A 25,589-nucleotide genomic window follows, 5' to 3' on the forward strand; every position below is an offset into this window, starting at 1 on the left:
ACCACCAATTAAAGCACAAAAAACCCCGAACCAAAAACAACAGAAGAATAAATATAACTTTCATCAAAAATATAACAAAAGAATGACAATGTTGCTAATTGCTAAGCAGTTGCTTCATCAATTCATTTCACTGGCCCTTTAAGAACTCGCGGTCTCTGTGATCTGCGCAGGCTTAGTGCCCTGAGAATTACTTCCTGCTAAAAAGTGGGCTGCTTGCCTTGTATTTTCGGTGTTCCTAATTTGAGCATGATTCCAATGCAAGACAGATATTCAGCTTTTTTTGGTTTTATGAAAAAAAGTATTGGTAAAAGATAACCAATGTCGTTGTAATCACTGTTCCCCAGTTAGGCTTGTTTGTTTGAATTTCTGTTCCTAAAACTGTAGAGAGAGAAAAAAAAAAATTAGATTGTTATATTTTTGTATTCGTGTTATTTCATGTCACCAAAAAAACTAAAAAATAACTTAAAATATATGGTAGCTGGTTTATTTATTCATTTTTAAATCTCTCTGTAAGACGTAATTCATAATTTCTCGTACCTCCCCGATTATTTATTATACTGCCCTTCCTTGACCTGATCTAGAGGCGTCCCTCAACGCGTGACGTCAGATAGGTAGAGATGTCATGGCGTCTGTGGAGTCAGAGCAGAAGCAGCAAACCAGATAAAGATTGAGCGACAGCAGGGATCGACATGGAGAACAATGCTGACCCGCAACAAGACCTCGCAGGGGGGACAGCGTGCTCATCCAGACCCGCGGAATTGAGCGAGAAAAAAGCGATCGGCGGTCTGAAAAACACAACCGAGAGCTGCAAAAACAGTGAAGCTACAACTGCTGTTGCTGTTGATTGTTGTAGTCGTGCCGCAGCGTGTGTGGATAATCAAAAATCTAATAACAATTCTGCAAATTGCTCCTCTTTGCCAGTTAAAGACAGTGTGTGTCAGTCAGGATCCGTGAAAAGTAATGGGATGGGACAGACTCAACCGGGTAGTGGTGATGGTGGTGGTGATGTTGGTGACACGACAAAGTTAGTAAACAAGACGATCGAGACTCCTGCAAAAACGGCAGCGGAGATTATAAATGTCATGAAAGCTGTGGATAATGAGGACTCGACAGGGCAGCAGAAGATTTCTCAAGCGTCTGGAACTTGCCAGGACGAGAAGACACCACCGTCATCAACAAGTTTGAGTAAAGCGGCAGCGTCCAGTGACAGTCTGGCCGAGGAGCCGAGTGGGAGTGACCGGAGCGCCCCAGGTGAATCCCTGAGCATCACCTCTCTGGAGTCCTTTTCGAACCTGAACCAATCCGACAACAGCGAGGGAGCCGATGACAGGGTGCTGGCGCTCGCTCTCCAAACCGATGAATACGACAGCGCAGGGGGCGATGCTAAACTGGCTGCATCCATCAAGGGTCAGTCCATTTACCATATCAAGTGGATAAAATGGAAGGAGGAGAACACGCCGATTATCACCCAGAATGAGAACGGGCCGTGCCCCTTGCTTGCAATCATGAATGTTCTTTTACTGGCGTGGAAGGTAAATAGTGAAGCATGGTTTGAAATAATATAAGCGCCACTGTCAGAAATGTCCAATATACGATAGGGGTCCTTTATTGTGCGTGGTGAAACTTCAAGCGGTCTGTAAATCTAGTCCTCCTGGATTGTTTTTAGTACAGAATCACCAACAAGTACGCTCTGATCTGATCTCCAACGCAAGGGGAGGCAGGGGGGTGAAACTGGCATTGTGATCCCAGTCATTTATAAACGGGCTCTTTAGAAACTGTTATACTCTCTGCAGTCTTGATAAAACAGTAAAGCAGCGGCAGTACATGTTTTTTTTGCAGTTCTTTTAAGCACAACACTTGCATTCTCTCTGCACTTGTCAAGTCTAAAAAGCAACCAACCCAGCTTTGGAATGTGTAAACATACAGTATGTTATGAGCACAACTATTTACAGTGCACCCAGGCCCTCCAATATTTATTTTTTAACAAAAATACTATTACTATAAGCTGGTCCAATGCTTTGCATGCTCATAGGAGGCACACACAGCAATTGGAAGGGATGCTATCAGACAATTTCTGCTAACAAATATCCAAATATTTTTTTCAAAACACTAGTATTTCAATGAACAAAACAACCTTAAAATGTGTACAAAATATTTTCATATCCAAAGCCAGAACAGTATTACACTGGTAATGTCATACTGAAAAAAATAACTTGAGTCTCTTCATTTTGCTGTCTGTGGAGAAGTAAGGTTTTCTATGATGACTCCCTCAGATGCTTCATGAGCCACTCCCTGTATTTCAACATGCTGCACTTTTCACTACCAGCTGTGTTGATGCTTTCCGGCACAACCTACAGTATTGCACACAGCTTTTATATAAAGAATCACCTTGATGAATTCCTGTAAGCTAGAAGTCTGTTGTGGCCATCATAAGCAATATGTATCTCTATCATGACTGCAATTGAAAGGTTGATTTTAGTATTCTCTTTCTACAAAGTGGGGAGAGTATGTCATCAAAAACAGCTCAACAGCTGGAAAATGAGGATGTATTGTTAGTTTCTTGGCTTTTAGTCCAGTACAGGGGTACTTGGTGAAGTACTCAGGGAGTGCAGGATTATTATACATGTTCTGTTCCATTAAGTTTCCAGTAAGGATTTTAAGTGTGATGTGTTTTGGGGTGACTTCATCCCGGGGGCCATATTCAGCAATATACTGTGTTACCGTTTTTTAATTTTAATTTTATTTTTATGAAGCAAACTTTCAGTGACTCAACATTTTTATGTAGGCCTACAGTTTGCATTTAATAAACAGCAATACATGAATCTAGATGGCATCCTCCTTGATATTACCTTTCTCATTCAGTATATACTTAATGTTTGAGCAAATACATTATTTAGGGAAAAAAATGAATAAAACCACTTGCAACACGACCAATAAATTGTATTTTTTTAATTGTCAAAATGATATTATTATTTGTTTATTATTAATAGTAAACACTAAAATAATACCTTTGGTTCTTTTTTAGGTCAAAATGCCGCCTATGATGGAAATGATAACTGCAGAACAGCTGATGGAATATCTAGGTTCGTGCATTTCAGTGCTGAGAGAGAGAGAGAGCGAGAGCGTGTATGAACAGGAAGTGCCGTGGTGTCACTTGTGTAGCATGATGGGATGATAAGTATTCCAAAGTGATATTATTATTAGGGTCCAGATGGAGTCTTATTTAACAGGCGTGGATCTGAAGAATGTTTGCTACGCAGGAAACAAAGCAGACCAATACACATTTCACATCGCTGGTTATCAGACACGTTTCTCATTAATCAGTGATACATATACTTTGAGCAAGACTAATTGTGAATCAGATGTTTAGATGTACTTCTCATGTCTTCCTTCCCCTCTGCACACACTTTGTTGATGAAGTCACAATGAAAGTCAGTTGTGAAGTCTGTTGCCTGGGCACAGAGGACTGTAGAAAGCAATGTTATTTGTATTTTATTTGTTTGTAATTTGCCATGTTGCTTTAAAATCCGTGTAGCTCCATCTGTATACACTCGTGTTTCTTCTTGCTAGCTGCAAAGCGTCCTTGTTTGCTACTTGAGCAAGTTCAAACAAGCAGGCTGATCTCGCTGCCACTAATTACAAGCTGTAATTATGCTCCAGTCCAACGTACTTCAGTTTGTGGGTGCATCCTTTTTGATTTATTATTCAGAAACAGCAATGACAATTGAATAATAAACTATTTCACTGTTAAGAAATATGTAAGAAAAATTAACAGAAGTTTTTTTTTCTCTTACAGTGTTTAAAAATATATATTTTTTAATATTTTAGTTCATTATTTTCATTTTCATCCTGGAAATAACCAACATGAAGTGTAAATATATATATATATATATATATAAATGGCTCATAATTAGAAAAAAAGAAACATTCTTTTTAGTATATTTATAATTCATAAAACTCCTGGTTAGGAGACTTACTATTTGCAGCAAGGAATCTCAGGTTAATGTATATCATCCCCTACCCCCAATTGGACAATTGCCTTTTCTTCTGTTAGTTTGAAGCGAAGCATTGCTTCAGTATTCCGACACACCATAAATATCAAAACAGGAATGATAAAACTGAGTAATTATATCCAGCTGTGTGTCCTACAGTATAGTATTGAAATAGAATATGATTAATCAAATGTGTTCTGAATTCAGTACAGGATATGGTTAAACATTAACATATAGCCTATATAGGTTTCCTCCATAAATGATTGCAAATGTATTGCGCATTACACCAAGTCACTCTCTCCATAATGTATTTTCATGTATCGTATTTCACCAAGAACCAAGTCAATGGGAGATTCTGGATCCTTGTGCCATTAAGAAAATAAACCAATATCTCAAAATCAATCTATTAAAACTTACATTTTCATGTTGCGTTTTCTGCTACGGGACTGAGCTGTGTATTAGCGTAAGGGACATTGACATGCTAATGTGAAAACATTTACAAGTGCAGTAACAGCAGCTGGTCAGTCAGTCCGTCCATCACAAGGTTGGGAAATCCCCACGAATGTCCTGCTGATGAGACTGAAACTGGAGCCCCAAGTGCCTCTCTTCCTCACTCCCAGCTCCGGCATTGTACCAGAATACTCCTCAGCTGACATTGCTTTCCACTTCAGCATGCACATCCCTGACCTTTCCATCAACATTATGAGCTTCTGAGAATCAATTCTCCAAAGTATTAGGATGCAGGCAGGCTTCCATATGTAGAACGCTTTTGTGCAAATGTAAGTGCATGCACCTGTTTTATCAGATTTTCTTTTTTTGTGTTCTCTTTTTGTTTCTCAAAAGGCTTGCTGTGCTTACATGTCAAAAAATATAATCTATGCAAAAATAATAATGCAAGCAATAACAAATAAGACAAGTGTTTTGTGGAATGCAGGGCTCTTAGGATTCAATTCCCATTTCAACAGACTTCACAGCTACTCTGTTTGAGACGCAGCCCGCCATGCTTTCACAAGCTCTGAATCTTGCTCATTAGCAGTTCCTGACAGCTTGAGAAGACCGTTCCAAAGAGTGCTTTTAACAGCTGTGTTTAAAGCCATCTCAAACTGTTCCCATCAGGCAGCTGTTTGTTGTCTATGTTTAAGGACTAAGTCTGTTTTGGATTTGAGGAAATGGAAATGTTTTGTTTTTGTGCATTTCCAGACCCCTAATTTGGTTTTAAATATCTATTTAGTGTACAGCCCTCTGTGCCGTTGGTCTTGTACACAGTGAGTACATACCTCTATTATGATACAATATATAGTGTAAAGAAAGTGTCACAATGAATCATTACCCACCTACACCTCAATCAGTCAGTGAATTGCTTTATTTATTAAACCCAGTTTAGAACAAGTTCTCTTTAACAATGATGAGCTCGCCAAGAAAGCTCAAATTGCTGCACAGACAACATATGATTAACATCCATCATAAAATAATTCAAGCAGTATTGGTGTAACAACATAATATAGTACATACATTAAAACACAACTCCAAAATAATTGAAACAGTACAATCCAGACCTTTCAATTCAGGGTTAACAATTACAAGTAGCATTCACTAGCATGTCCAGCTTATGAATAAATAGGTTAACAGAAACCATCAATTTCAAAATCCCTTGCGTTCCCTTAGGAACTCTTTTTAAATGCTGTATTTGTTAGAATAATAATGATGGAAACAGGAATAGAAAAGGATGGAGAAAATGAAGGATATTAAACAGGTTAGAAAGTCAGTATTCTCCTTTGTGAGAGGAATTTGAGTCGCAGATACACAAGCTTTCCTCACAGTATTCTCCACTGTTTTTGTCTTGTTCTGCAGGAGACTACATTCTTGATGCCAAGCCAAAAGAAATCTCTGAAATTCAGCGCTTGAACTATGAGCAGGTAATGTTCTTCGGTTGACTGTGAGGTGGTGAATGAGGCTGCAACTGGTAGAGAGAGTTTCTATTCATTCACATTGAAACTCTCCCCAAAGGGCTTGCGATGAAGGGTTTGCCAGTGTGTGTGGATTTCACTGGATGATTGTGCTGCTCAGTGCGTAGCGTGCCGTACGTTTCAGACCGATCATGCCTCATGGTGCAGTAGCACTACAGGCATGAGGGTTTAACCTTTTACAGATTTTATAATCACATGGCTTAAATGGAATGAGCCAATTCCACCCCTACATTTTTTGCTGGACTAGTAAGTAAGTAAGTAAGTAGGTATGGTGAATAATATATAATCCGAACAGCAATAGAGAATCATACAGAACACAATAGAGAATTAAACAGCTAAGAAGTTCAGTATTTAGGAAATGGAGGTGATGTAAAGTAACCCTTCACACCGGTTTTCCTAGAAAGACCTCCGGACTGGGAGTGAAGGGCTGTTGCTGTTCTGCAGCAGGAATTGAATACTGTCCAGTCAAAGCTGTTGTAGTGCATTGATTTTTAGGGAGTGGTTAAGAACCGTATTGGCAGTTTTATCTCTGCAATCTGAAGAATGTGGAAGGGTGGGGTATGCCTGCACACTTTGGACCGGATGCGTGTTCATTTCCCATGCAAAATTCCTTCATTTTTACCCCTGACGCCGATACATCTGTGGTCCTGAGGTGATCGGATTCATGCTCACTGCTTTATTTACGGCACGCCAGTTTTGAAAATAAACCAATCAAATCCTTGTGGGCCTGGGCTGCACAAGTCTATGCACAGACCACTCCACGTTTATTTACATATACTTTTAGTGTTACGAAAGGTTTTAGAATTGAAATTCTGTAGGGTCACTTGATGGGTAGTATAGCTGTCACATCAAACTCTGTAGTATTTTTATTTAGTACGCGACTTACTAAATAAACAAGTTTGTCAGTGACCTGTGACCTGTATCCAGCAGCTGTATGTATAAAATGGAAGCAATCCGAAGCAGGAAAAAGTTCATCACCTTAACTTATGAAGTACCACATACAGTTTTCTTTGTAAAAATCAGAACGCAAGCTGTATTTATGTCATTTGATACGTTCTAAATCAATATGCAACCATTCTAAAAGTTTCCAATCTGCTAGAAGTGTAAAATGACAGGCATGTTCACAACATATATTCCCAGCTTCCTATTTTGAGGACAGTCAAGTTAGACGTGCCCGTAATCAGAGCAGTGAAATTTCATACTGGCTATGAAGCTCAACACAAAGAACATGGAGCTTTATCATCACTGTGGGGAGGAAAACACCACAACATTGATCATTTTTAGGCTTCAGTTTCTTTTATATTGAGGCGTCATAAAAGCATCTCAAGGGCTATACTTACAGAATTACAGAGTTACATTTAGACTTTTGTGGTTAACAAAATGAGTTGTCATAACATATAGTTAGAGAGAATTTAAATAACAGGTAGATGCCAGTGAAAAATACTCCAAAAACTGACAAAGTAGCCTGTCCTCAAATGAGGACAGTGGCACTTAATAGGTTACGTATGACAGACCCCGTAAACCACCAGATTGTGATGTACTCAAGAAGTCTTGATAAAGAATGTCCTCAGGAATTTTCCTTACAACTGGACCAGTGGTTCTTGAGATATATTTCAAAGTGTACTGGAAGTACACACAGTGAGCCTCCATGTACCTCCTGATGCTATAAATAACTTGTCCTGAAGAAAACCCTTTGCAAGTTTCATCACAATTGTTGACGCACTTCTCTAGATCCAGTATATTTAAAACTGCGTGACTTATGGCCGTATGCACGCCTCCACTGTATGGATCCCTAGCGGGACAGAATAATGAACTAGCTGCTGTTTTTCAAAATTTTCCTACACCATTTTTTTTTTTGCTTTTGTAAGATTTTGTTTTTGGTCAGACTTGCAGTCTCATTTGAACTGTACATTATTATTACAGCTATATTTGGAAAGAAGGAGGAGGTTTGGGGCACGCTAGCACACTATTGCAGTATATCAAGTTGGCCAGATTTGGGTTTTGAAAATTGTAATTAAAAGCAGGGTGGTGCAGTGGAAGATCACAGATGGGATCCATTCACAGCCTGCAGAATTGCGTTGTCTGTATCCAGGATATCTGGGGTGGGGTGGGGTGTGTTGAGAGGGGGTTAGTAGAAGTAGACATTATTAATGGTCTGATCCTTTTCTTCCAGCAGAGGTGTTTATGAAAGGGGGTTGAAACTAATAAGTTAACTATTACTGGCCCTAAAATTGTCCCTGTAGTCACGTTCCACAAAAGGTGGACTACTCCACTTTCTGTAGGGGTGTTATCTCTCGAATGAGCTAAACTGTCAATGTCACTTTACAGCATTAATAAACATAACCCCCTTAAATTACGTTTGTGGTCTAATCATGTTTGATAAGCAGATACATTGTTAATTCATTTGTAGTTTGATACAGCCGCCAAAATTCACTGTAAATAAAATCCAGAAGATATTACCATTTGGGTTAATTGCTGTTGGATACAATTTATCTCACCTGACTTTAAAAGTGATTCAGATTTAACAGTAATAAAAAGAAGAATGAAAATAATGGGAAATAAATATTCTGTTTACCCTTTCCTTGGTTTAGAAAGATTATCCGTCTGAGAGATGCTATGCTCGTTCATTCTTTAGTACAATGGGAGATGACACTAATTCAGAATATGAATTATGATCAGCTTGCTTTATCAGAATATAATGTAACATGGACTTTATGACCCTGCATTGGCGTAGTTGATGGGCGCGTGTGTGTTTGCTTACCATGTTTATTTGCTTAAGTTCATCATTTTTTCCCCCTAGTGCTGTAAAATGCTCTAAAACAATCAGTGGTTTATCCCTGTGGGTTAGATGCTGTATGTAAAACTACCCTGATAAATGTAAGAACAGGACGTCAAGTGTTTGTTTCTCATGAAGTAGAGACTATTTACTAAACAAACACCGGCAAATTCTATTTTAGTGGAAAACTGACCATGCTGGTGGGAGAACACAGTAGCCAGAGGAGCTCTGAGCTGACCTGCTTCTAGTGTAATGAACAGGTTATGTACCACAGCTTCAAGCCCAGTCAGCTGTGACCTTTAAAACACCGTGTGACAGGGAAAGGCACTTAAAAAGTAAATTAACTGGTCTGCTAAAGGTCCATTCATTTTTTTAAATGACTCTCCAGTTGAGCAGAAATAAGTGTCTATGAATTATACATGTATATTGAAAATCGGGCATACAATGTTTTTACACGAATGCACTCTCCTGCAGCCTTATGTAGCATCACTATGTTGAAAAGGCATCATCGTATTAAGAAAGTCCCTGAAATGAATGCATTGAATACATTGTGGAACTGGAAACAAAATATCAAATCAATACTGGGACCATATGGGCTTGTGTCATCACTGGTAACGACAGAACAAACCCATTATGTGCCTCGTTAATGTTGGTGTTAGCCAAATTTAAAGTCTGGTTTTGGTTAGGAATGATATTATAAAACTCTTCCCCATTGGACCCTGTTAGAAGCAACTACACTTCTAATATCACTGAGTGTGGATCTAAGCATGCTAAATAGTAAAACGGTTCTCTGAGGGCTGTATGTCTGTGTTAGATAGGAGTAGAAGTGGCATAGCTTCATTTAAATATTATATATATTTTATTTGGACAGGTGTTTAAAAGTTAAGTCCTTAGTGATTTGTGCTCATGTGATATTCTCTGACTGGAAATGTTTTTTTTCATGAGGGACAGTTAACCCTTTACTGGTCTAAATAGACTTGGTAGTTTGTGAATACGTTTGTCAGAGCGACTGTTGTTTTCATGACTGTTGACTTTACTTGGGATCAATATGATTCATTTTCAAATCATTTTCTTAAGGTTGTAAGTTTAATAAAATGCCTCTGTGAACTAAGGCAAGGATTCACATTGGTCTTTTAAGAATTGAAGCTGTGCAAGCACAGTACGGCACGTGTCCTGTAAATGAAATGGTAGGCATACACTGTAACTGAAGTTGCATGTACTGTACAGAGATATCTTCCATTGGTTAGACTTAGAGATTGACTTCAGCCACAGCTGGATTTTTTAAAATGTATTTTTAGTGCTGGTCTGGTAGTGTAAATGGCTCTAAAAAAATCCAGCTACTGTGTGGTTAATCCTTGAGGGGTTGATCAGAGAGCAAGAAACAATTTTATAACCAGTTACTAACTCTGATAGTTTCAAGTATTGCTAAATTATTGCTGAGGTTAAGCTCAGACTGACTAGTAGCCAGACCACACAATGACCTGGATGTAAATACCTACAGATTGTAAAATGAGAAACATCACTGGCAGCTGAGTCAGACCATTGCAACACAAACAATCTTGTATCAAGGTATTGCAGTCTGTTCTGGTTTCCTACCTTTCTGATTCCACTTTTCTGAGGGTGCAGTGTAAGATCATTCATACATTTACTTGGTTACCCAGTTTCCAGAAGCTGTCAGTCCGGTGCCTCCCCTCTTGCAGAGCTCGGAGGCAGCGCAGTTAATGTATTAAAGTGACCCTGTAATTACTGAACCCTTGATCTAGCTGCTGTAGATTAGACCTGACGAACTGCACAGCTGTTTATATTGATTTTGCTTTTTCAGATGCTTGCTCTTATGCTTTAAATCATTTAAGCATTTCTTGATTTTTTTTTTTTTTTAAATTTCATCAGCGTTGTTTTTCATGAACCATCCTCTCTGTCTTGACTTCTTGCTACTGATGCTGCCTGAGGCTTTTAATTACATTTCCTTCCCTTGTGAGTGGAAAGCACTATACAGTATAATAACTGAACCAAGAGAAAGCTGCTGCTGTCAAACCAGGGCTGGGTTTCTGAACTAGGGCTGGGTTAGTGTGTAATAATACCAGAAGCACTACGTAGCTACTTGTATCCCACATAGGCTTGCCTTATGAATAGTCCCAGCATTAGTGCTATTATCTTACTAGGGATATGCCGAGAACTCTGATTAAGTGGGTGTCCTTTACGAGTAAGCCTATGTAAAAAAAAAAAAAAAAAAAAAGGTCCTCCGCTTGGAATGCAGGATGCGCCCTATAGCCTGGATGTCGCCGGTTCGAGTCCAGTCTATTCCACTGCCAAATGTGGAATAGGGGGGCAGCGCACAATTGGCCGCGTGCCTGTCTGGTGGTGATTTTACTGATGAGAATTAGTGCTAGAATATTTCTAAAAACAACACCATTAAGACATCCGAATGCAAAGACAGTTTTTGCATTTAACTTCATTAGGCTGTAAGGAGCTGGTCTTTTCCAGCACTAATCTGCCCACACAGACTGCTCGTCTCTTGGAGCTTGTTTGCTTTGTTTTTGTCATTGTAATAGATACAGTTTTTAGAACATAAATTATTTCAGAAGAAATAAAAACACGTGGCCCTTATTTATCAAAGCTTCTCATTCCAGTTCTGTTTTGCGAAAGGAAAACACATTACAGTGATTCAGTGGAATTTGACCTTTAAAAAAACAGAGAGCTGAGGGTTTCATGTCTGCTGTTAGTTCCGTTAATGTATATCGTCAAAACTCAAACCTTTAAAAGATGCTTTTCTACTAAACATTTCAGTAAGATTGCTAATGCTTTCCACATTGTTGGCCTGAACTGAAGTTGTGTTTATATATGAAAAGGTTCAATGGCCACCATCCTTGTGAAAGGAAAGCTCGCTAGTAATGTTCCAGACCTAGTTCTGTGTAGGCTTCTGGTGTGCTCCTTGGCGTCATGTTGTGCTGCTGTTGTGTTTTGTTCGTCCAGAACATGAGTGATGCCATGGCGGTCTTGCACAAGCTGCAGACGGGTCTCGATGTCAACGTGAAGTTCACGGGTGTGCGAGTGTTTGAATATACCCCGGAGTGCATCGTCTTCGATCTGCTGGATATACCCTTGTATCACGGCTGGTTAGTGGACCCACAGGTGAGTAAAAACAGCCCACCTCCAAACAACAAGGAACCTGTATCAAAAGATAGGGGCGCCGAGGGAATCCAGAACAGTAGTGCTAGACAGAGGAGCTGAACCATGTGACCTTCTGCAGAGTGTTTAAGGCCTAGAGAAGGTTCATTTTTTGGCAGTAAAATGTGTAGAAGCCTGCAAAGGTTTCCTGACTAATCGGAGAACCCAGTCGTGGGGCTTGGAAGTCAAGGATCACTGTGTCACAGCTGCTGCAACACCCTGATTGCAAGAACGGTAGTAAGCAAACTGTATCAACCATGAGTCAAGTGCGCAGGAAACTGTGCAGCATGCTGCAGTGAGCATGGTGGTGGTCAGCTGGTAGCTCCTGTAAAAAGGCTGGGTTTGCAGTTTAGGGTGGAGGGGAGATGCACAAGGTAGCGTTCCTATATGACGTGATAAAGGTGAATGGACTCTCTGTTCCTCAGATCAATGACATTGTGAAGGCGGTGGGGAACTGCAGTTATAACCAGCTGGTGGAGAAGATAATCATCAGTAAACAGTCCAATCGCAGCGAGCTGGTTGGGGAAGGTAGGCAGGACTCTGTCTTCACTCTCCATTTCCTTTCTGAGACAATGAACAGTGTCTGTGAACCAGTCTGGCAGCCAAAAACTTGGTGCCTGCACTCCCCTTACAGACACAGACATACAGACAGACACAAACACACACAGACACAAACACACAGACACAGGCAGACACGCACGCACACTCACACAGAAATAGACATAGACACAGACACAGGCAGAGACAAACACAGGCAGACACAAACACACACACACACACAAACAATCTTCCATTGAGGTTCAGTCATATATCAACCTCTGTAGTTTATTTGCCTGGCCTATCCAAGTGTTATATTGTCCACTGTCCAAATCTCATCCTTGACCTCCCACCCAACAGAACTGCTCTGAATAGGCCCCTGAGTGGTGGAAAGGTACTTGACAGCTTTGTGCTTTTGGTCTCTTAGCTTTAAATTGGTTTGGAGCCCTGCAGCATGGAGATCTGCTATCTCACTCTGGTTGGGCTGCGTTTAATTCATTTTTAATTTCATGAACCAAAACCCAGCTCTCAATAGGCAACAGATGGAAACAGCTTTCAAGCAATTGTGAGGGTTAATTAACTGGCTGGTTCACAGTATTACCATGTCATTAAGCTGAAGGTAATGTGCAGTTGAAAAGATGTTAAGTTGCAGGTTCCATTGTCCTGTGGTCAGAAAATTTGTTTCTACATACTGTAGGTCAACGGTACTTCACTGACTGCAATGGAACAAAAAACAGAGTTTTCTTTTAAACCCTGAGTAATTGATCATTATCTCTGATTGCGTTCCTCCATCTGGCTATTCAGTTCATTTTTCCTTGAAGACACAAGCACAGTCTGTTTAGATTTTTATTTTAAATGACTCTGTTTTTTAAGATGAATGATAGAAATGGTTGTGTCAGAATTGTGTTTTTCCCATGAAAAACTTTTGAAAACAAGCTGGTGCTGCTTTATAAAACACAACGGTCTGCATACAGGCTGGAATTTCAGAAACGACTGATAAACTGAATGGAGCTGTACTAATCAAATCTACAAGCTGTTGTTAAATCCAAGGACTGCACAGTCTTCCAGCAGACTTTACTAAGCACACATTCCCTCTGTGACCCACAGGCTACGTGGCGGAACAGTTCCTCAACAGCACAGCCACCCAGCTGACCTACCACGGCCTGTGTGAGCTTACCTCCACTGTCCAGGAGGGGGAGCTCTGCGTCTTCTTCAGAAACAACCACTTCAGTACCATGACCAAATACAAGGTGAGGGCATTGCTGGGAAGAACTACATTGAGACGGGATACTCGTCTTGCCTGTACAGGCCACCTAGTGGATTGAGACTGAATAGCATTGTTGTTGCATCTACATATTTGTGACCAGTTCAGTCTGTTTTCTGGTGGCGTGCTGCCGGCTCGTGGGGCCTCTTTCCTCATCAGCAGGTCTTGTTGAAATGTGAGGCTAGTGCAGCAATTCTCTTTTTTTATATGTTTATTTGAATTCATCTGACATCTATACAGTCAAGTAGCCAGCCACCAAATGCTAATCCAGTCCTTAATTGCCATAGATATAGGCGAACTATGCTGATCCGAGGATTTAATGACATGAGCTATGAGAAAAGGTTAAAATAACGTAATCTCTAGCCTAGAAAAAAGAAGGGAAAGAGGGGACTTGATTGAAGTCTATACAATCATAAATGGTTTAGATAAAGTTAACTCAAGACACAACTTCAAATTTAGCACAGAGCAGAACAAGAGGGCATAAACGGAGGCTGAGTAAAAGCAAGTCTAGAACAGAAGATAAATGCATGGAATAGCCTACCAGATGACATAGTAGAATCTAAAACATAAAAAGACTAGATTCTGTGTTTTTAAATTAGACTCCCCCCAGGGGAGAATGGTGTGCTAACAAGGGAAGAACTTTGATGGACCGAATGGGAATGAGAAAAGGCCAGACTTTATTCTTCTGTTCTTATATAGTATATCCCTGTTCATAAGTTTGTTCAGGTGGTAGTATGAGCACAAATCTGAGACTGCAAACAGTGTGGTAATGAAGTGTGATCCATCACTCACATCACCCATCACTGCTCAATACACACTTTTGCAGGAGGTACAAATGAAACCCATCTGGCGAGCCCAAACTCAACATACAGCTCTGAACTCAGTCCATTGCTTTTCAAATACCATATGAATGACAGAGATATGCCTCCTCATTAAGGCTTGGAGCTTAGAAACAGCCTGTGCAATTCTCAACTTTGCAAGCATACAATTTTGAGCCTGTTCATCTGGAAAGACAAAATGTAGTTATATTAATAATTAATAATAATTGATGGATTAATAAAACTTGTGAAAAGCATTGGGGTGCTGCATTCTGGTTGCCGTGAAGGGAAGATCGTTTTAAATGCATTGCGTCCTGCCAAGAGCATACCATTTATTTTCTGATCTTAGTGTTGATGGCAGCCAGAACGTCCTTGATCATTGCTAGATCTTAAATGAGGAAAAGGGTGCAGCAAGCAGGTCTGTTTAAAAGGCTGATATTTGAGTATTTACATTGGAGTTTCCTCTCTGAAGTACAGAGAAAGATGGCTGGAAATACTCATCAAAACAGGTCAGAAATCATCTCGGTAAACAGCGGCAGATCGATAAGAGACTAGACAGTGGTATGTAACTTTCAGACACCAGGAAAAACAGCGCAATCCCAGATTCACCAAAAAACATTAATGAGACGAGACTTCAGGAATCAATCAGCAAGGAGCTGCAGCAGTTTCCCGGCAGAGGCATGGGAAATGGAAAGAGAATTTTAATCCATTGATGTGAGGCTGTTGGGACTGTCTCTCTGATGTTTCTTTTCAAAGGCCCTTCCAATCAACCTGCAGACTTTTGACTTCTAACAGGTTATTAAACCAGTTCCACCACAGATGTAAGAGATGTTAAAATGAATTTCCTTCCTGGGAAAATAAACATCCTGTATAGGTATTGCTGTGTTTACAGAGTCAGCAATTACATATAAAGTACGATGCAAGGACATAGGTAATAGTAGATCAGATTCCACTCTATTTCTGTTAAATCCAACTAAATCCACAAACTTTGCAATACAATCGGTAGATTTATTAAACTACCATTACAGGTAATTGCTCTAGGTCCTAAAAATGGCACCGCCAATCAAACAATGATGCGTCACATGGTTCGACTCTGTTGTTAACATCTCCTTACAGAAGCAGCTGCACACTGTACTGTAAAGTGTGACCCAGGTTTGTGTTTATAGAGGACTGCATCCCAGCACGGCTCCCTGCACAGCACAAATACCACTTCACTCTCCAGAGGGGAAGTGCGCTTCCTGTTATCTTCCGCTAGTGGAAACACTGCTTGTACAAACAGCCCTGTCCCAATTCATTGTGCCAAGTGAAACAAGAGGTCTTCGTGACCCAAAGGCAGAGGAATACAAAAAAGAGCTGGCCTTTCCTTGTCCCCTTGTTGATATGAACATTTGTGGTGTGCGAGTTCCCGCGTACTCTAATGATGGAAAATTTCATTTCTGCTTTTTCCAAAAACACCAGCGTCCCCCGCCCGTGTTCCCCTCAATCAAAAAAAAAACAAAAGCTTCTTGTTATTTTTTTTTGGAAAATATTGATACAATTATATTCCTTTAAACTGTATACACCAGATGGTTGAATGGTTGATCTCAATGGTTCGGCTTAATACAGTCAAGTTCTTTCGAAAGCACTAAAAAGAGTTTAGAGAGTTGAGGTTCTTTAGTTTTTAGTTTCAAAATGAATTCAGACTACTGCCATGCGAAGTTCAGTTGTCATTAGATCTTTTTTTTTCCAGGTGTTTTTAAAGACAGTCCTTGTCACGTTTAATAAGTCTGATGTAAAAACCTTAAGAAACTAAGTGAAACAGAAAAAACGTTAGGACAAAAATCACATTGTCGACTTGCTTATTATATTTGTACCTCGCCATTTCTTACTGATTGTTTAAAGTTCCAGTTGAAATTTGTCACTGTCGTATTATATACTCACTCCCACCAGGGTTAGAGTAAATTCCTGTTTTTCAATTCAAATTCCATTTCCAATTCCTTTTTAAAATCAATTCTCATTCCCGTTTAATCAATTCCAGCACACCGTTGATCAAAAGCAGTATTTTGTTGAAATGAGTGTTGACCCCAACCCTGCCTCCCACTGCTCTCAGTTGTGTCAGTACACCTTGTTCTGGGGGAAAGCTGTTGCTGCGCTAGTGAAATATATTAGAGATCTAGACTCCTGCGGCCTGCCCCTTTCTCAAGCCTTCCCTGCTTCCTTCCTTCCTTTGCAGGGCCAGTTGTACCTGCTGGTAACCGACCAGGGCTTCCTGACGGAGGAGAAGGTGGTCTGGGAGAGTTTACACAACGTGGACGGAGACGGGAACTTCTGTGACTCGGAATTCCACCTGAGGCCTCCGTCGGGCCCCGAGACCGTGTACAGGGGCCAGCAGGACCAGATAGAACAGGCGAGTGCCTGACCCCATGCAGCAGTGAATTACTAGAAAAGCAAACCAATCCTCTTTCTGTGCTTCGCTCCCTCTAACTTTAAAACAAGATAACCCTCCTCCCACTGCCAAAGGAAAATGCCAATTGAGCTAGTCTGGAGAAACTTAAAAAGCAAACAAATAGTTCTTCCCCCGCTGTGGTCTGAATCTCTTTCTTTCCCTCAGTGCTTCCCCAGCTATTCTTCCCTGCTTCTGTAGCTCTTGTCACTGGCATCTTAATGGAGTAAATAATTTCAGACGTGTGTACGTGTGTGTGTGTGTGTGTGTGTTGTCACTTTAATAATGTATCTTCTTTTTGGAGTTCATTATATCATTATGACAATGTTGCTATTAGACTGCAACACAACAAAAACACAATAGATCAGATTTTGTTCCCCTTTACTGCTGGTAAAGAACTTTAGCTTGTAGAGCTTTAGAAGTCTTGTCTGAAATCGTCCTCTTGTTTTGTGTTGGGTGTAATTAGAATATCAATTCCAGCCAGTACACTTCACTTTCTTATAGGGAAGATTGCTTCACTCTGCTTTGGCTGACTGACTGGTCAAATCATCAGACCTTCACAATGATTAACCACAAAACACCTACTTAAGCTGTAGAGTTCTGATTAGAGAGCATTAGCGTCTAGTAATTAACTGTCTTAGGAAGGTAAGATAAGGTCAGCCACCAAGGCAGTGCCCAATAATAAGGGTTTTATTGCAATTAGAAACAAGTAAACCGTACTTTGTATTATTTTAAACTGTAGGTCTTGAAGTTACAGATTTATTTACCTTTTCAATGTTTCGCTGTCCTGTTGTATTTTACATTTTATAGCTAGATACTCAAGCTCGATATTCTGCGCTGGTTTGCTGTGTGCTAGTGCCTTCTGGTGGAGAGCTTCCTGATTGGTGAATGACGGTTCTGAGGCTTATGATTTCTAGAACCACTCTGAGCTCTTGTGTAATTGAAAACGCGCTTGCAACCCGACAGAGATCACCAGGATAATGCGGTGTCTTTCTTTTCTTGTGTGATTCTTTCGTTTTGAATAGGATTACATGATGGCCCTTTCTCTCCAGCAAGAACAGCAAAGCCAGGACCTAAATTGGGAGCAGCTCCCAGAGGGAGTCAGCGACCTGGAGCTGGCAAAGAAGCTCCAGGAGGAAGAGGACCGACGGGCCTCTCAGTTCTACCAGGAGCAGGAGCAGGCCGCGGAGGCCCAGGCCCAGGCCCAGGTCAGTCTGTCACACTGTGACCTCTTTTCCACTGTAAAAACAAGCGGCTTAGGAGGAGCCTGGTTGTTCTTCCACTGCCGAGCCAGAGCCGCGCAATGAACACGCCGAGTCGCATGTAGATGATCCGGTGTTAAGAGGTGCAAAGAGGAGCAGAATGCTTTTTTAGGCTCAGAGCCAGATTCAGCTGTGTTGTGGGGCCAGAGTTTCACGGTTTGGCTCTCGCTCGGCTTGACAAATAGCCAGTGGAAAACCACCCATCCTGGGGCCCTTCGGCCCTCATGTCTCGGGTTATGTGAGGCGGAGAGGAGGCAGCTCTCACGCTTTCAAGCCAAAGGATCCTGGGCTGGAATTCCTGTGTGTTCTGAGAACTGCGAGAGGCAATGGCACCAAATATTATCCAGACAGTGTAAATGGCAGTATAGATAATTCTATATTACACTTGTGTTCAGGAAAAAAAATAACAGTTCCCATAAGCGAAGTATCCAACTAAAAATGAAGATATCAATACAATTTACACATGGCTTAGACACACTTAAACCTTCTTAATAAACATCTTCATATTTTTCTATGCCGCGGTGTAAACAGCAAGCTGCTGTTTTATTTCGGATCCCCTGGTGTGTATCCGAGAAGAGCTGCTTGTTAGTCTGGGCACTCGCCTGCAAATGTCTTTACTCTGAAATAGGTTGCTCTCTGTAACTGAGCAAGCATGAGCGGCATCCATATCCACCAATATTAGAATGAAGAATAAGAAGAAAATTGTGTTTAGAAGCACTGTGCTTAAAACAGGGTGACGATGTCAAAGATAGATAGAGTGCTGTTATCTCATTTGTGGATCCAGGGCATAAATGAGTCCCAGCTGGAGATGTCTGATAAAGCACTCTGTCTCGTACCAATTGCAATGTAATTCAGCAGCGCCTTCATTTAAAAAGACATCTCTCTTATCAAAGGGGGAATTTATCACTGTCAGGCACTCCTACGCCATTCTGTCCTATAGCACTGTAATACAGGTGGACCCGCTTGATATCATATAAAGGGGGTCATGATATAAACCGGGTTTCATATTTGCTTATGACAGCACGTTACGAGTCCAAAAAATAAACAAAGAAAATGAACGGTTAATTAAAGAGCAGTGTTTTAATACAGCACATTTAGTTATTCTTTACATTTAAACAAATGCATAAAGTTTACGACAGGACAAATACGTTTTGTATCATTAACTGGAACGAAACAGTTTGTGTCATTATCTAAAAAAAAGGCATGAATTGTTGACTGATGAGAGCTATCAATTAGGCATTGCACTTGGTGCTTTTTTTATGTGAATAAGACTATGTTAAAGTAAAATTTGGTGACGTTGGTGTTTTGTAACTGAACTGTATCCCAAGCAGCATTTGACAGGCTGCACAAAATGTCAGTTCATCAGCCGAGATGATTATTGGTTGTTCGTTGCGTTGGAAATTATTTATATCCTGTGGTTGCTTAGTAAAGCCCGGCCACGCAGCATTTGACAGGCTGCACAAAACGTGACAATAAGTGGGTTTGTGAGATGATATTAAGAGAGGTCATTTCTCAAAGAACCTATGGTGCGTGGCGAGTGGTTTTTGAAAAATCGTGATAATAAACGGGGCATGATATTAAGCGAGTTGGTATAAAACAGGTTCATCTGCACTTCAGACTCTTTAGCTCTCTTTGAATGTGGTGATTGCTGCAGGTTTAACTTTCTTTAAAAGGTCATTTACCCAAGATATCTAAAGTTTGTTTGGCAGTCGGCAGTGTTCGCTGGGGAAGCCAGAGGGAGGGCTGCATTGGCTCTGGCGCTCCCGTGGGTAAGGGAGGCAAAACTCTGTGGTAAAATCATTTTAAAGAGTTATGATGATCATGAGTAAAGGCCTATGTATGTTCTACTGATATTCATTTACAGGAAATGGAGTTAACGGCTGTGTCGTTTCATTTGTATTTGTTTAAACGGCAGGGAGAAGAGCAAGCACAGGGAGGGGGAGCCGCTGCTGCCACAGCCGCCGCCGCCAGTCCCGGGAAACAGTCGGGGAGCAGCGAGCGCAAGCACAAGAAGGAGGCAAAGGACAAAGAGAAGGACCGAGAGAAGGACAGATGCGTTCTCTTGTAACGGGGGATGAGTTTCGCTTGGAGCCAAGTACATGCCCTGGAAAAAACAAAACAAACAAAAATAACAAACCCGTTAACATGCCGCCTGTGCCTGATTTCCCACCCATCTTCATTTTCCCTTCTTCGTCTTTTTAACTGGAGGACAGAAAGGGTAACTACTTTGATACAGTCGGCCAAACTTTGTTACACGTTGCACTGTGCACTATATTTGTGATGGAAGTTCTGTAGAGTATGTGGGGTTACTGTTGTTTTTATAGCAAACAAAAAGAAATGTGGTAAAGACCGCGTCTTGGAATAACAAAACACGTTACTTTGAAGAGGAAATCACATCCCTTTATTTTTTAATTGAATCAGTTAATAAGCTATTTTATTTATAGATATAGATATATATATACACGTATAGAGACACCCTTTTTGTGGTTTCACTTATCGTTTTCTCTTTCATTTATAGTCGCTGAATCAGAAACCAACTACACTACTATGCTGATACTTTTTAGCAGCAAAAATGATCGGTTCAAGGGGCCATTCTCCCAAGCTAGGCTGTGGTACCGGAGATATTATAAGATAAGGGGTGCAGAGAATATGTTAACCAATAGTACCTTTGTGGCTACTAAAGGAAAAAATCCTAGCCCAATTGGCTAATGGAAAAAAAGAATGAGTCGCCCCTTTCACTGTTACTTATCTGTGGTTTTAAAGGTCTCATCATTTGTTTACAAGTTATTCAATGTTTAAGAGTTACAGTGTGTAATGTGTTGGATACAAAGTGTTGAGGAGCATGTCTTGGTAAGCTGCCACATGTTTACTAGCTATAAACTATCTGTCCTTGGCAGGCAGAATGATGTAGCCTTCCTACCATGACTTGCAGGTCACTGGTCCTGGCTGAGCAAACAGCAAATTACGATTGGGGGCAGTGTTACAAACTTACCTTTTAATGTATTCCTAACCCCGATTTGCCTTATTAGGACACACCCTAAGTGTTGCTTCTATTCTAACTGCCTAGGCACTGTTAACTCTATTTATAATATAAGTGTGTGTGTGTGTGTATGTATGTAGAAGAATGAGTAAGGCGACCTATGTTTCTAATTCAAACGGTCTCGTTGCCTGCTTATTTTGACATCATCCTAGGGTGTACCTTTTGACACTAAGTTTGGTAGCACTTAAAGCTGCAGTGACCCACAATTCTGGTCAGTTTTACACTAATAAAATCCCTAGTGTCTTTTTACTAGGCTGGTTCCCATAGTTTAGGAAGAAAACCGAGTTTGTTTCCAGTCCAGTTTTTAAAGTTTTCTCCCCCTCCCCCCACCCAGCTGAAACCTGCTTCCACCACAATAAGTCTGTGAGCCAAATATTCATGTTTTAGTTAACGACTTACAGCAACAGGTGGTTATAAATTGTATCTTCAAGCTCCATTGTAGATCAAGAAATGAAACAGGGATCAGTCAGCATTCTACAGGAAAAACATACCTTTTAACTGTAGAATTGTGGAACTTAAATGTAATCTTTACTTAAATGTATAATGTAAATAGGATAATAGTAGTTTGTTGCCAACATCAGAAGATATATTGACCAGTGCATATTTCAAGATAAACACTGCTAACTACAGCCTCCCGTGCAATGGCACTGTGCCTTGGGGAGGTATGAGGAATACTGCATTGTGAATAGGGATGTCATTTTGTCACGGTGGTCACGTTTGTTTCCGTTCAGCGTGAAAATAGGAAAGGAGAAGTTCACGTCTTTTGAACTGGTTTCAGTGCGGTTAGCAAACGTTAAATAAAGGTGAATACTGACACAGAACTATAAAAATGACAAAATGAAGTTCTAAGCAACTAGCAGAGCAATATCCCAAACAATTTCATGAAAGCGGAGGGAGAGGCTTTAATGAGAAACAAGCTTCAAATGAATCGAAGCCTTTTGTGCAGAAAATCCACCTCTGCATACACTTGATAATGCAAAGCCTAAAGGGAGGACGGTTTACAGTCCTGGAGAAGCATGAACCCCGATTTGCAGCTCTTGCAGTCGTTCCTCTGAGGTGCTTAACCTGTCAACAGTGTAAATGAGAACGATCCTTCTGATCTTTTAATGTACATCATGCGATACCAACACCACAGCTGTGTTTGAATAGACATTAACAAAAAGGATCTTGTAAAATGCTCAATTTACAAGCAGAACATTTATTAACAAAAAATACATTTCAGTATACATGTTAAAATTAAAAGTTACGATTGTTTTTTAAACAGATACTGTTAAAAAAAAAAATCTGTTTACTTTTGAATAGGTGTGTTAAAAGAAAACACATTAAATACACTCAATTTGTTTACTTTGCACAAATACTAAAATATTACAGTATATTACAGTCATAAATATATTTAAGTTAAAATCTTTGTAGCCGTGACTGTGCCGTGATTTGTACATATTTTTACTGTGACAAAATCACATCCCTGATTATGAGACTCCAAGAGCACACAACTTGGCAGTAGCATCACGGAGGCTTGGAGTTGTTCATTTGGAGAGCCCCTGTCTGGGTTTCTATGGGTTTCTGGCTCTGGGAGTGCCAGCCTTCTGTAAGACCTAAAAACAACGTGGGGTATTCTGACCCCTGTGTGGGTGATGTTTAGAAAGGTGACCTGTAACGTAGGACTTCTCCATTTAAAATTACAGCAATGAGTCAGTGGTCAGGCAAGTGCAGGCCTCACTGCCTTGCCATTCTTCATAAACTCCCTACTGTAATTTGGAATGTATTTTACAGAGTTTTCTGGGCTTCACTCATTAACATCGTTAAAAATCTTCTAGCGAAGGAGTCCTTGTACTTACTGTTGCCTCCTCTTCAAACTGTTATAGTTTTAAGATTCTCAATACATTCCAAATGAATGCCTTTACTAACATGAGAATGTCTATTTTATAACTAATCTGCAGCTCAGACAAACCATTAAGGAAATACACTATATCTTACCTTACCTATCTTTCTGTATTCTTATTATGATGAAGATTAATCTTATTATGATTATGCAGCACTGTATTTATTTCAAGATATGAAAAGTAATTGAGTGTGGAGGCCTAAGTTAGACTACATTTAAAGCCTTATAAAACCACCTGCATCATTATATTACACAGGATGTATAAGATAACAAAATAAAGACAATCTCTAGTCTCTTGTTCTAAGCTTTAGGTTTCAACTCCATCCAATTCTTTTCAGAAGGGACATACCCTGAGATCTGTGTCTTTCTCTTCACCCTTCGGCAGAACTCAGTTTTACTAATTAGGCATCATCAGATTTCAGACAAGCACTACATTTTTGTGAAAGTTTGTACATTGCCTTCAGTTTTAGCCTCTGTAAAAACTATTATAACAAGATCAGCTGGCGAGATAAAAAGCTTTGGATGAAAGACATCTCTCGTTTCATTTTGGTTCTTCAGATTCCTGACAGTGCACGTGTGTGTGTGTGTATGTAGAGGTATGTTGTGTTATGAAATCTAGTGTTAACATCCCAAATGAATTACTTTTATAAAAACAATAAATGCAGATTTCAAAACCAATTTGAAGTGGCAGTAATTGCATGGTATGTACTATGCAAAACATTAATGTTGTACTGACATGTAAGTGCTTGATTCTTGCAGTACTCGTAGTGTTGGTATATGCTCTATTTGTATTAATAAAATGTGATTACTAAAGTTGATTAAATGAAGGTTTTTGGTACGTTTTAGTTTAGTTTTAGGTCTACCAGACATACCTTGTTCTTACCCGTAGTGCACTGCCTAATACTAATTAAGTACATGGCACTTGCATGATAGCACAATAGTAATTACTGCAACCTAAAACGAGTTCTCAGAAAACACACAATGCGTCAAATCCCTCTCATGGCCAAGCCCTAGTAGAAGAGATGTCACTCTCTTGACGAAATGGACCCATACCATATTAATGGGAATGAAGCACTCAGTGAATAGACTTTTAGACCATGGGTATGCATGTCTTGAAACCATTTTCTGACCCATTTTTCCTTTTCGTGATCATTTAAACACAGGCATTCTCCAGTAATTATTTTTCCGACATATAGGAATGGTGTTTTGTATACATAATCTTAAAATAGATGACGGTAATTAGGTGTGTGCCAATAGGATTGGTAGAAGTCAGTTGTGTGGAGTGCTCCAAAGTTACTGCTTTGAGAACTCCTGCATTAGTAGTTGTTCAATTCTCTTACTGTGTGAAGACTGCATTGAAAAGCCCTGTAGAGCAACTATTTGTTGATGCATCAGTGTCTTACTAAGGTGGCTAAGATCTTGATTTTTTTTTTTTATATAGAAATCTTAATCATATACCCCCCTCAAGAAACAGCAAAAATACACACTCGTGAAATAAAACTAAGTACGTCTTAAAATATTTATTTGAATGCATTGCTATCTTTTTTATGTGAAAAAAAATCCCAATATGTATTTATTTGTACTGAAAACTTTAATTCTGAAGGAATTTTCCATATATTTGTAGTGGCTGGATGATACAAAGTTGTGGCCTTTGTTCTGTGTCAGATCAGTAAGGTCTTTGTTTTTGCTTGTGCTCAAAATGATTAGGGGTAAATGCAGTTTCTAATACACAGCAGAAGGGTGTTTTGTACAATGCTGATTTTTTTCCTGTTGTCACACTACTATTGAACTTGTTTTAAAACATAAATTGTATGTATTTCTTGTTTGTGATATTCAAGACTTTCCAAACCACGTTCCGCCAGCATAACTGCACCTTGCCTTTGTGGGAAGCTGTGTGCAAAACACTACTTGAGCAGTCGCGTGATCAGAGAATCTGCCACACACCGTTGAACTGGCATAGCTACGTCTCGTTTGCAGACTGTGGTTTGTAAACTCTTAACATTAAGGTATTGAGCCCCTCCATTTTAATAGGTTATGAATTTGCTGTGCATCTTCCTTTAGTTATCAATATTGATTGCAGGCATGTGGTTACCAGCAAATGTCAACATGCATTATCCCATATCTATACTATGTGTTTCTCACTACAAAGGCAATCTCAAAAGAAAACTAGTCCCTGTAATGTTTTTGCACTACAAAAAAATACCTCATTTTATACAGTCATACAAGAGATTAATTGTGTGTTCTAGGAAGGATGCTTACTCAGACTGAAGAGCGGCAGTGTGGTCTTTACTCCGACAAATGTAAACAGCATTGTGCGATATGGTATGACCTAGCCTCTGACTGCTTTGCTAGTGGACCTGGTTATGTAGATTTATGCGCTACTATCACAACTGAGGCTTGCAACATTAACTTTTTAATATCAAGGAGAAAATGTGTGGTTAAGAATTTAAAACATACTATC

General features: G+C 40.0%; 1 protein-coding gene across 1 annotated transcript; it reads left to right on the top strand.

The window, feature by feature from the left end:
- The first annotated feature begins 561 nt into the window (after nucleotides 1-561).
- On the top strand, nucleotides 562-23,951 carry LOC117428237 (ubiquitin carboxyl-terminal hydrolase MINDY-2-like). Its single transcript, XM_058995221.1, has 9 exons — nucleotides 562-1,532; nucleotides 3,026-3,083; nucleotides 5,844-5,908; nucleotides 11,709-11,867; nucleotides 12,329-12,431; nucleotides 13,548-13,690; nucleotides 16,735-16,908; nucleotides 17,970-18,152; nucleotides 20,122-23,951. The coding sequence occupies exons 1-9, from the start codon at nucleotides 690-692 to the stop codon at nucleotides 20,272-20,274; spliced, it is 1,881 nt and encodes a 626-aa protein (XP_058851204.1). The 5' UTR covers nucleotides 562-689; the 3' UTR covers nucleotides 20,275-23,951.
- Nucleotides 23,952-25,589: the final 1,638 nt, after the last annotated feature.

This window comes from Acipenser ruthenus, chromosome 21, assembly GCF_902713425.1.
Source record: "Acipenser ruthenus chromosome 21, fAciRut3.2 maternal haplotype, whole genome shotgun sequence".
NCBI lineage: Eukaryota > Metazoa > Chordata > Actinopteri > Acipenseriformes > Acipenseridae > Acipenser > Acipenser ruthenus.